The sequence below is a fragment of the Hyperoodon ampullatus genome, assembly GCF_949752795.1.
Source record: "Hyperoodon ampullatus genome assembly, chromosome: 1".
Lineage (NCBI taxonomy): Eukaryota > Metazoa > Chordata > Mammalia > Artiodactyla > Ziphiidae > Hyperoodon > Hyperoodon ampullatus.
In genome coordinates this window covers 212,753,022-212,765,086 of record NC_136914.1, presented here as the reverse complement: position 1 = coordinate 212,765,086, position 12,065 = coordinate 212,753,022, and the positions used below count along the sequence as shown (strand labels likewise).

The window sequence follows — 12,065 nt, the reverse complement described above, 5'->3', positions numbered from 1 at the left end:
GGGAAGAATTACCTCATATGCTCGATGACAGAACCAAGGTACAAAAAGATCTTGACCAGCTGAAGCAATGGGGCCGCCATCAACAGGATGCAGTTTAAAAGAGAGAAATGAGTGCTACATTTAAGTTCCAAAAGGAAATCGATCGCCTGTATACTGAATGATAGTCATTAATGTGAAACAGAATGTGGGGTTTTTCATTGATCACAATCTCCCTATGAGTCAAGACTTAAAACAAAAAAATTAGCCAAAGCAATATGGGACACTGTTGGCAAAAGCATCCAGATCAAGGATTAACAAGCCTCTACAGGGTCTGACTCTGGCTCACCATCACCAAGCCCGAGTCCTGGGCTCTCTGCTGATTGGACAGTGTATCAGACACCTCTCAGGAGCCACTTTCCATCCACTTAGCCTCACCTGTCTTGACCTTTGCCCATTTATGCCAGTCCAGCCTGGGCAGTGACAGCTAGCTCTGTATGGGCCCTGGCCATCTTCACAGGAGCATAACCAACAGTTTTGACCTGCTGCTGCTCTTGCTTTTTTCCCCTGTTGCTATTGAGGCATAAGATGCTGTGGGACTCCCTGGGTGCATACACAGCATGGATGTGTAAGGGAGTTAAAACCCAGTGGGGCCAAACGTTCACCAACGGGAGCCAGGGGCCAACAGATACTTCCTTCCCGCTTCCTTCCTCTAGCAGACGTTCCTGGGTAGCAGTTGTTTGTGTGGCGTCTTGGAAGGTAGAGACCAAGAGATCCAGTGTCCAGTGGCTTCTTTGGGAAAGGACCCTCGTGTGGACTCTCCCCGCTCCATTTCCTGCCTTCTTACTTCTGCTCCCTGGGACCGTACTTCTGAATGAAGTCCTCGCACATAAGCCTTTGCCCCAGGTTCTGTTTTTTGGGGAACCCAGGCTAACACACATTGTCTGAACTGATGCGGGGGGCCAGAAGAGCATGTGTGCCCACTGGCTAAGGCTTGGAGGACCTCATGTAATCACTGTGACAAGGGGGAGGGGCTGTACTGGATGTGAGAGGGGTCAACTGGACACAGGGAAGACCATCCACAAGGTCTATCAAGCAGATGAGGGCTCTGTGTCTCTTGCCAGCAACAAGGGTTCATTTTAGGTCCTTAAACTGTCCCATTTCCAGTTCTACGGGGTTGTTTTTCCTCACTATTTCTGATACATAATAAGTGCCTTTTAAAAGCAGAAGTGATGGTAGGAGTCAAATTTAACATCTTTCATTTGGGTCATCCTTGTTTTCACAAGGGTGACCGAGAAATTGTAGCAGCGATGCAATCACAACCTTAGTAAGTGTTAAGTAGTTTTTTTCTTTAAAGGAAATCTGGCTGCGATTCCTCATCCCTCTGGATGGGGGCAGAGTTCTTTCTCTGTGATTCCTGGGGCTTCCAGCCCAGGTCCGGGTAAGACTGGAGAAATCCCACACAGAGCAATACGTTTGGGGAACCTATAGGTCTTAGTTCTTTGCCTTTGCTGTTCCCCTTTGTTCAGGCTGCCTTGTATCACATTTCAGCCTGGGAGTCTTCCTGGGTCTAGAGCCCCTACGTAGAGCCTCCTTCCCATGCTGAGAAGGCAGCACTGTGCCCACGCTCCATCTGTGGGAAAATTCACACTGCATCTTCTCCTTAGTGTCATGGCAACGCTGCTTTTCTTCACTCTGTGGCCCCCTCCCCCTGGTTCTCCCAACACAACACAAAAGCACTATTGATTTCTCTCTGCCCTACCTGGCGTCCCTCCAGCAGAGTTTCTTTCCTCAGAGCCTTTTCTTTAGGCCACAGATCACTAATTGGTAGCCTGCCGTCTAAGTACTGCCCATGTTTCTGTTTTATTGTTTTATTCCCAGAGTTTTACAAAAGAGAGAATTTCAAGTGCAGGTGCAGATATCTGGCTTTTCTGGAAAAATCATAATATTTGGCAGTGCCAGGTACTGATTGCCTCATGACAAATTGCTGGCGTGGAGTGGTTCAGATGGGACATGTGACCTATGGCTTCACCTCTGTCCCCTGTAGGTATTTTGGTGTGAGTATTAAGTTTATTTCTTTGATTTGATAAATACTTGTTGAGCACCTTTTCCATATCAGACCTTGTTCTAGGCACTGGGGATACAGAAAGGACAACAAGGACCAAGGCTCCGATTTTGATGGGACTCATATTTTGATGGAGGAGACGGATAATTTTTAAAAGTAGATATAGTAAGATTTAAGGGGTCAGGTGGTGGTAACCGCTGTGAAGAGCATAAAGCAGGGAGAGGGTCATAGAAGGCAGTGAGCTGAGGGGTGGGGACAGGTGTGGTGCCATCTTTTGTAAGCTGTTTCTGGAGGGTCTGTTTTAAGTGACATTTAGGTAGACCCCTGAAGGCAATGAGGGGCTTCACAAAGCCAAGAAGAGAGCTTGTCTTCAAGCTGCTCCCTTTCAAGCCTGGGAGTCAAGGGACTGAGCAAGACCTGGAAGACAAGGACTTCTTGGAACGGTCCAGGATAACATACAGAAGCCGGCACTCAAAGAGTTCTCATCTGTTCTTAGTTTTGCATTCTTGCAGAAGCTACACACGAATTGATATCTTAATAAGTTTGCCGTCCTACTCTTATAAATATCTTTGTTTATTTTTTTAAGTTTTATTGAATTATAGTTGATTTACAATGTTATGTTAATTTCTGCTGTACAACAAAGTGACTCAGTTACACATATATATACATATATATTTTTCCTATTCTTTTCCTTTATGGTTTGTCCAGGATATTGAATATAGTTCCCTGTGCTATACAGTAGGGCCTTGTTTATCCACCCTGTATATAATAGTTTGCCTCTGCTAATCCCCAACTTCCAGTCTTTTCCACTCCTACCCCCCTTCCCCTTGGCAACCACAAGTCTGTTCTCTATGTCTGAGTCTTTTTTTGTTTCATAGATATGTTCATTTGTGTTGTATTTTAGATTCCACATATAAGTGATATCATATGGTATTTATCTTTTTCTTTGTCTTATTTCACTTAGTATGATCATCTCTAGGTCCATCCATGTTGCTGCAAATAGCATTATTTCTTTTTTATGGCTGAGTAATATTAAACATTTTTCATAGACAAGGCTAAATTTCAAATATAGTATTTACCCTCCTGTGGAGTGAATCAATCCTGTTTTATTTTCTTTTGCGGGGGGAGCTGGACTTTCTGCTTTACTCACAGGCCTCACAGAACAAGCTTTCTCATTTGGTCGTTGGATGAGGGTGTGGTGTATGCCTTTGAGTTCTTTTCTTGGGTTATGATCACAGTTAGTGTTAAACTACTACATGCTGCCTGATCATACACAAGGATTTGGTCATCCACATAAACGTGATGCTGTTGTGAGTTCACTTTTCTATTTAGAGAAGCATGTCAGCTAGGAATACCTCCACCTTATTTCCCAGACGCATGCGTGCTGAGCGAGTTGCCAAAATAGCCCTTTGAGTAAGTGGCAGCTTTAAAAACCATCCAGCTGCTGACTTCAAACTAGAAGGTCAGCAAAGGAACGTGGAAGTTGGATTCTGAACGGTCAGGGTGCCCACAGAAATTTACTAGGGGTCGGGATTTTGGAGACTTGAACAACTAGACTGGGGCTTCTCCTTGGATTTCTTACTTGTTACCTATCTTTGTCTTCTCTCTTCGGACTTCAAGATGAATGTGCAGGCTTGCTCCAGGTGTGGGTATGGAGTATACCCTGCTGAGAAGATCAGCTGTCTAGACCAGGTCAGTAGACTTTTCTTGGCCTTTGGGAATCATAACAAACATGAGAAATTTATCTTCTCACATATGGACATGTGGGTTTTTTTAAACCACCCAAATAAGATGCTTTCCCCACCTTTCTTCATTTCTACCCATTTCTAGCTACATCTCCTGTATTGCCTCAAATTTTTTTTATTCATTTATGTATCGTAGCCGTGTGTGTGTGTTTTATCACCATTTTATCACTAAAGCTCTTTTTTTTTTACCCTGAAATATATTAAGAATCCTGAGTCTGAAAAAAAAAGGTAATTTTGCTAAATCTTTTCTGTTTGATTTCTAGATATGGCACAAAGCATGTTTCCACTGTGAAATTTGCAAGATGATGCTATCGATTAATAACTTTGTGAGTCACCAGAAAAAGCCATACTGTCATGCGTAAGTGTTTGACGCCTCTTCCCACCACCTCTTGAGTTGTGTTTGTCTTTTTTTTAACAAGTAGCCAACCAGAGGTTCAAATCACACACTCCAGGGTTAAATCCAAGAAATGCCTTCTCAAAAGTTTTTACTTCCATACAATCATTACAGAGACCTAAGATGGGATTTTATGCAATGGACAGAAAGTTGAAAATTTCAGATTTCTTATAAGTAAAAGATCAAATCTATCCACTACAACCTCATGTCAAATTATTAAATATTGTGCAGAACAGTGTAATTGCCATGAATATGCATGAAGCTTTAAAACGTTTTCTTTTAAATAATTTCACAATCCTTCTCTATTTCTTCAGAAAGTTTTAAAGTGATCATTTCCAGTTAAATTTGGTCTTTAAATAGGTTGAATTTATTTGATTAGCCTTTGTTTTCTTTAAGACGCATTGCCTGGAAAATCTTGAATTTAATTATTAGGTTTTATATTTTTGATTTAAAAAATGACTCCGCCTTTAAGAATAGTCAATCATCTTGGATAAAGTACAGTTCTAATTTTGGTTTATATCTACTTTTTGTAGCCATAACCCCAAGAACAACACTTTTACAAGTGTCTGTCACACTCCATTAAATCTAAATGTGAGGAAATCTCCAGAGGCCATTTGTGGGGTAAGTTACTTAATTTTGAATTTCAAAATAGCCTTTAAAGAAGATTTCTTAGCTCAGGCACCTGTTAGGTTTTTAAGTGTCTCTGCCTAGAAGTGAACCTGAATTTTCTCCACATATACAAGCAAAGTATATTTAAATAACAAATATTGCTATTTGCCCTACCACAACATAGAGGCCAGTACACAGGATAATCTAGCTTGAATATCTGAGATCCTTGTATCTATTTTAATCTCGCTGTGTCTGCCAGCTCTGGATACCTTGATGCAACAGGCTGTGCATACACTAGGTGCTTAATACATAAAACAAAGTTTATATAGTTGGAAAGTATTACAAAGGCCTTTCCTTCCTTTCCCCATGATATTTTGGTACAGACATTGAAACCTCTAGTTCCGTACTCTTAAATCTCTCCTAATTCAGTAGTGTTTCAGTTTATTTGCAGTGTTTAAGATCTCTTTCCCTATGGGTAGCGGTAGGTCAAAGATATTTCGATTTGGAACTGATGTTTGGATAGACCAGGAGGCCATATTGATAAACCAACCTCTTTTGAAAAACCAACAGTAGAGTTTTGTCAAATAACTGTTGATTAAATGCTTGCATTTATTAAAATGATGAATCACTTCACTTCCCTCCCCCATGCTCCACAACAAGTTGTTTTTTGGGATGGAGCTAGCAGCTTTCTAAAATTAGAAAGTGACACATGAGGTGGAAACCTCTCTAGTAATCTGCCTTCCTCATGTTACCTCACCTCATCCTGACTCTCCGGCCTGCCCAGGCGTGTCCTCCTCAAGAAAATGGTTTAGATGGAGCTTATTATCATGTGGCTCTCTACACAGACTGCCAAGTAGCTTATTTCACTAAATGCTTTGCACCAATTGTGAGTTTATTATTTTTTTACAAGCTTATATCGTATATACTCTTACAGTCAGTTCACTTAATACATTACAATCCAATAAAGTAAATACTATTATTATCCCATTCTACTGGTGAGGAAACTGAGGCTCAGAGAGTTGTTCATATATCATTGATTTCTAAGGATTAACAAGCCTTAAGAATTCACAAGCCTAGATTACTGAGAGGGCTAATTCTTTTAGGATTTTGCTTTCATCTCTGTTTGTTTGGTTTTTGTTGTTGTTTGTTTTCATCTCTTTTTGTCTAAGGGTAAGTACACAACATTACAATCAATACTGCATTTAGCTCTCAGTTCGATAGAGTGCCAGAAACTCTTTGAGGCCCGTTATCTGTGTGATCTCACTGTTTCTTCACAAGAACCCTCTGTAATATTATCATATTACAGCTGGGGAGGCTGAGGCTCAGAGAGATTAAGTAACTGGCCCAGTTTTACCCGGCTAGTTCAATGGGCACAAATCCAGATCTATCTCACTCTGGGACCTGTATCCTAAACTGCTCCATTGGTCTACTCCCATGTACCTAGGGGGTGGCAAACTCTCTAGGAGGAAAAAAAAAAAGCACTTATTTATGTTTACAAACATCCAGATTTTTCTGCAGTTCTGGGGCCAGAGTTTGACAGATTGAACACAAGGAGACGTACTCATACATCAGAGTACTATTTGTATTTATTACAGAAAAATCCATAATATCTGTATCTTTCATCCTATGCGAGGTGTCAGCTGGCATGTCCCCCTTATGCTCGTACAACAGGTCACACAGTGTTTACCTTTTTTTGAGGTGGTAGTGGATTCACTTTCTTTTAACTTGTATGACAGGCCCAACCTGGAGCAAGATCATTGCTGGTTCTGTTTCCAGCTACAGACAGTGATGTGAGCTTCTCAGGAAGCCTGTGTGTGTGTATTTGTTCACATCTATGTAAACATATGTGTATGTGTATAAAAATGTATGTGTGCATGTGGGGAGTGTATGTAGGTATGAATATGTGTACATGTGTATACATGTGTGTGTACATGGTGCATACACATGTGTGTATGTATATGCACATGTGTATACATATCTGTGTGCACATTTGTGCATGTGTGTTGTGTGTGTGTATAATCTGTGTGTGTGGTGGATGTGTGTTTACATGCATGTGTATGTACATGCATATGTGTGTACATGCGTATGTGTGCATGTGTGTACACACATGTGTGTGGGTGTGTACATGCATATGGGTGTGTACATGCATATGTGTGCGTGTGTGTGTGTACTGAACAATTGACTGCTGAGACCCCTTCTCCTCCTTTCCCACCAGGGAAAAAATCTAATGGACAGCAATGTCTGTTCTAGGCCCCAGATCTTTTTTAAAAAAAATAAATTTATTTATTTGTTTATTTTTGGCCATGTCGGGTCTTGTTGCTACACGCGGGTTTTCTCTAGTTGCAGCGAGTGGGGGCTACTCTTCATTGCGGTGTGAGGGCTTCTCATTGCGGTGGCTTCTCTTGTTGTGGAGCGCAGACTCTAGGCACAAGGCCTTCAGTAGTTGTGGCACATGGGCTCAGTTGCTCCACGGCATGTGGGATCTTCCCATACCAGGGCTCAAACCCACGTCCCCTGCATTGGCAGGCGGATTCTTAACCACTGCATCACCAAGGAAGTCCCCAAGGCCCCAGATCTTATAACCATTCTAGGGAGTGTGGTGGATTACTTTCTTACTCCCTTTTCTTCTCTGAGAGACTTTGCCAATTGAATAAAAAACAGATTCATGGTGCACATGCTAAAATAAAAGAAAGGAAAGAAAGGGATGCTTCAGTAATGGTGATGAAGGAGAAAAGTAAAGATTTTAAGTTGGCATTTGAAGCAGGTTGACATTTTTCTGTTTTTAAAATGTCATTCTTTAAAAAGTAAATGAATAAATAAATATTTACTAAGACAAAATTTCCTGTTTGGTAGGTGTGAATGGAACTTTTAGCAGAATAGAACATCTGGGTTCCCTTCTATTTGGAGAATGAACTTTAACCCTTAATGCTTCCTTACCCCACTATTAACATTTATGGCTTTTTCTCTCTTCCTGCTTCCTCTGAATAATCACGAGTCCTGTGAAAGGTCTCTGGGGAGGCAGGCACGGCCCCCACCGCCACCCCCTGCCCCATGATGGATTTGTCCTGTGAGACAGGGCAGCAAATACGGCTTCCTGTTTATTTTGGTCATGTGATTCTGATTCCGTAAGTCAATGGCTCTCAAGGAGGGCAGTTTTGCCCCCCAGGTGATGTCTGGGGACTATTTTTTGGGTCAGAACTAGGAAGGTAGGAATACTATTGGCATCTGGTGGATAGAGACCACCTATCCTGCTCAGCGTACTGCCATGCACTGGACACTGCCCCCCAACAAATAACGAACTGGCCCCAAATATCAGTGGAGCTGCCAACAAGAAACTTTGCCTTGAGTCTGTGTAATGTTTGTGGTAGTTTCTCAAAATCCAAGGGAAAAAACATGTTAAGATCTCTCAGTTTATCTATTTTAAAGTATACATATTAGTGCAGCATTAAGCAAGCCCAGACAAAGTGCCCTTGACAGGGAACTAGAATTCCTGGATTGTGGACCTGGCTCTGCTAAATCACTGAATGATTTCAATAAGTTCATTTCTCTTCTCTGAGCTTCTTTCCTCACCTGTAAAATTAGTGACTTAAACTTCAACTTGTTAAAGTTGCAGGTTTCTGGGCCCCATCTTGGATCTCATACGTTATGATATCTGGGTTTGGACTTAAGACCTGATTTTTTTTCTTTTGTTGTTAGTTCTTTTTATGTTCTCCTTAAGAAATCTTTGCCTATTCCAAAGTCATGAAGATATTGTTAGATGTCAGTTCTCCTCAAATTGATCTACACATTCAATGCAATCCCAGCCAAAATCCTGGTGTTTTTCATAGAAATTGACAAACTGATTCTAAAATTGATATGTACATACAATGATTCTAGAATGGCCAAGAAGTCTTGAAGAACAAAATCAATGGGCTTAGGTTACCAGATGTCTAGACTTACTATAAAAGTAGTAGCAATTAACTCAGCATAGTATTGGTGTAAGAATAGACAGAAAGACCAGTAGAAAACAATACAACATCCAGAAATAGAGCTGCACATATGTGGTCACTTGAGTTACAACAAAGGCACCACTGCATTTCAGTGTAGCAAGAATGATCTTTAAATAAATGGTACCGGAGCGATTGGACACTTGGGTAGAAAAAAATGAACCTTGATATCTACCTCATACATAAAAATTAACTCAAGGTGTGTTATAGATCAAGATGTGAAAGGTGAAATTTAAAGCATAGGAGAACAGCTACATGAATTTGGGGAGCCAGCATTTAAAAAGCTCCCTGGGTGTTGCACAGGCTGAAGTTAAGAACAACTGCTCTAATGTCTAGTGTTTTCTAAGCTGAACACTTGGTGTTGTGTGATTAGCTCGTAGAAATGTTGCCTTTTTAATTGCACTGCTAAATAGATCTTTGCACACAGCAGGTGCTTTCTATGTGCCCTTTGGCTGGTGGTACAGATGAAGCTCTGGTGACTCTGACAGCTGTGGCTTGTAGTGCAGTTAAGATGCTTTGCAGTTGAGGCTTAGGATTCCCGCCCCAGTTTTGCTGTATATTATTTGTTTCCTTTCTCTTTTCTGATGGAAACATTACTGATAATATCTTCATTGTGCAGATCGATGACCAAGACGATGGCAAACGGTTTAAATCGGTTTTTCACTGGGACATGAAATCCAAGGATGGGGCGGCTGCACCTAACAGGCAACCATTGGTGGATGAGGTGAAGGAAGAGTTATAAATGGGTTTGGAAACAGAGAAAAGAATGACACACTATGCAAATGAAATGTATTATCAGTATTACTTCTAGAGGGCATTGGTTACACTTTCTTTCATCCAGTTTGTAATTCCAGCTGTCTGCAGAGGACCCAGCATCACCTCAGCCAAATCTGCTCCAGTCCAAGCTCACTGACTTCTCCCTTCCAACCACTGTGTTTCTGTCACTGGGATCAGCCACCAGGCTGGAAACCAAGGCTGCCCTATCTTCTTCTGACCCCTCACTCAGCTCCACCCCTTCCCTCCCATTTCACTATCCCCGCTCTGAGCCCCATCATCTCCTGCCTGGACCTTTGTGAGGACCTTCCCTCTCCTGGGTTTGCCCCTCTCCAGCCTGTCATGTGACGTTGGTCACACACATCTTCCTGCTTGTCTCTGATTTACTCTTCCCGTCACCTGAGAATTTGTGGTCATTCTCTATTGACAGCCTCATCATTTCAAAATTCCCCAACCATTTGTTTTTAATGATCCACATAAAACAGTCCAAACAGTGCAAAGCTAACCCTTTGTCCACTATCTCCAATCCCAGTTCCTTCTGTAGAGGTACCCATTGTTGTCAGTCTTGTGGGTATCCTTCCAGACTCTCTCTCCTCATTTACAAATTAATATCTATATAATTTATTTTTTTGTTACTTACATTTACATATGACTACTGCCACTTATTGAAGGACCTTTAATGAGTTATTTAACCATTCTTTTCTTTGGCTTTCTTTAAGTTCAATTTTTAAGTGAACTTCAAACAGTTCCTGATTCACAGAATTACTGTAAAAATTAAAAGAGTATATAAATGTAAGGATCTTAGAACACTGGTCGGCACAACAAATATCAGCTAGTATTTCTTATGGAAAATTATAGATGTATATTTCTATGGGAATGTATAATTTTGTTTTTCCATGAAACAATATGCATTGTTTTACAACTTGCATTTTTCGCTCAACAAATACCCTGGAGATGTTTCTATGTCGGCAACCTTTTAAGCTGTTGTAGGTGGGTAGATCATGGGTTCAATCATTAAGAGAGGATGTATCATGCTTTCTTATGGATGGGCAGGGTTATTCCCATTTTTTTCTGTTATGAATTTGCAGTGAACACCTTTGTGCAAGACCTCTTTTGGACACAGTGAGTGTTTCTCTGGAATAGATAATGGAAAATGAGGTTGCTAGATCAAGAGTCTGTGCCTTTTTAATTTTAGTGGACAAACTGTCAAATTTCTGTCTAAAATGGCTGTACATTTTACATTCCCACAGGCAGAGTATGAGAATACCCGTTTCCCACAGACTCACCAATACTTGGTATTACCAGATAAAAGTTTTAACAACCTGTATTTTGTTGTTTGAATTTAAACTTGCCTGATTGGGAGTGTAGTTGAGCATATTTTCACATGTGAATTATCTGTCTTTCCAGATCGCCAAAAGATGGTCTGTGCAACTTGCCCCACCACCAGCCCACTTGGTTCCTCATCCTTACTCCCAATTCCAATCAAACCCACCTCCTCATGGTCTTTCACATGAAGCCTATCACTGCCTTCATGCTTTTATTCATGGCAGTCCCCACTCTGAGAATTTATTCAACATATATTTATTGAGTATTATATGCCAGGCATAGTTCCAGGCTACTGGAATACATCAGTGCACAAAACAGATAAAAATCCCTGCCTTCATGGAACTGACCTCCTAGAGTAGATGTTTTTCTTTTTCCCTTTGCATCATCTGTTAACTGACCTTAGCCCTGGAGGACCAGCTCAAATTCCTGTCCAAAACAGGGGCCATCATATACAGATTGCTTTTTCAAAACTCTCACTGTGTTTTATCTTCAATACAGTACATTTAAGCACACAAATGTTCTCTAATAGCTCATTGTTTCATATGTTAGTTTTTTTTCTTTTTTTTTTTTTTTTTTTGCGGTACGCGGGCCTCTGACTGTTGTGGCCTCTCCCGTTGCGGAGCACAGGCTCCGGACGCGCAGGCTCAGCGGCCATGGCTCACGGGTCCAGCCGCTCTGCAGCATGTGGGATCTTCCCGGACCGGGGCACGAACCCGTGTCCCCTGCATCGGCAGGCGGACTCTCAACCACTGCGCCACCAGGGAAGCCCCCATATGTTAGTTTTATCTCCATGGATAGGTCACAAGTAGCTTAAATGAGAAACTTTGATTTCTTTTTTCTTTTTTGATTTTCTCTTCCTAGTGTTAACTGCTTAATCTAATGCTTGGCACGCAACAGGTAGCAGGTTTTTGAAGCTTGGCTGAATAGTGCTGATTAGTCTCAGATGGCCTGTCCACAGCAACTCCCCACTGCCCTTCTTGGTGCAATAATGAGCAAAGAAATGTTAAGTTACATTTGGAACTCTTCTATGATATAAGTGAATCTCAGAAAGTTTGGTTATTTAGGATATTAGGTTATTTTCTAGTTTGAAAAAGAACATTCTGGTTAGGTGAGACCTACCATAAAGCAAGAGGAGTTTATAGTTTTTAGAGAATGTCTACTTTTTCTATCTTATATTGACAATGTATGGG

At 41.2% G+C, this 12,065-nt stretch overlaps 1 protein-coding gene across 1 annotated transcript in view; it reads left to right on the top strand.

Moving 5' to 3' along the window:
- Positions 1 to 3,661: 3,661 nt before the first annotated feature.
- Positions 3,662 to 12,065, top strand: part of NRAP (nebulin related anchoring protein) — a gene marked incomplete at both ends in the record, with an annotated part of 71,366 nt that continues 62,962 nt past the window's right edge. The window contains 4 exon segments of the mRNA XM_079713752.1: positions 3,662 to 3,733; positions 4,050 to 4,144; positions 4,714 to 4,801; positions 9,395 to 9,499. Coding sequence (XP_079569878.1) covers positions 3,662 to 3,733; positions 4,050 to 4,144; positions 4,714 to 4,801; positions 9,395 to 9,499 — 360 coding nt within the window.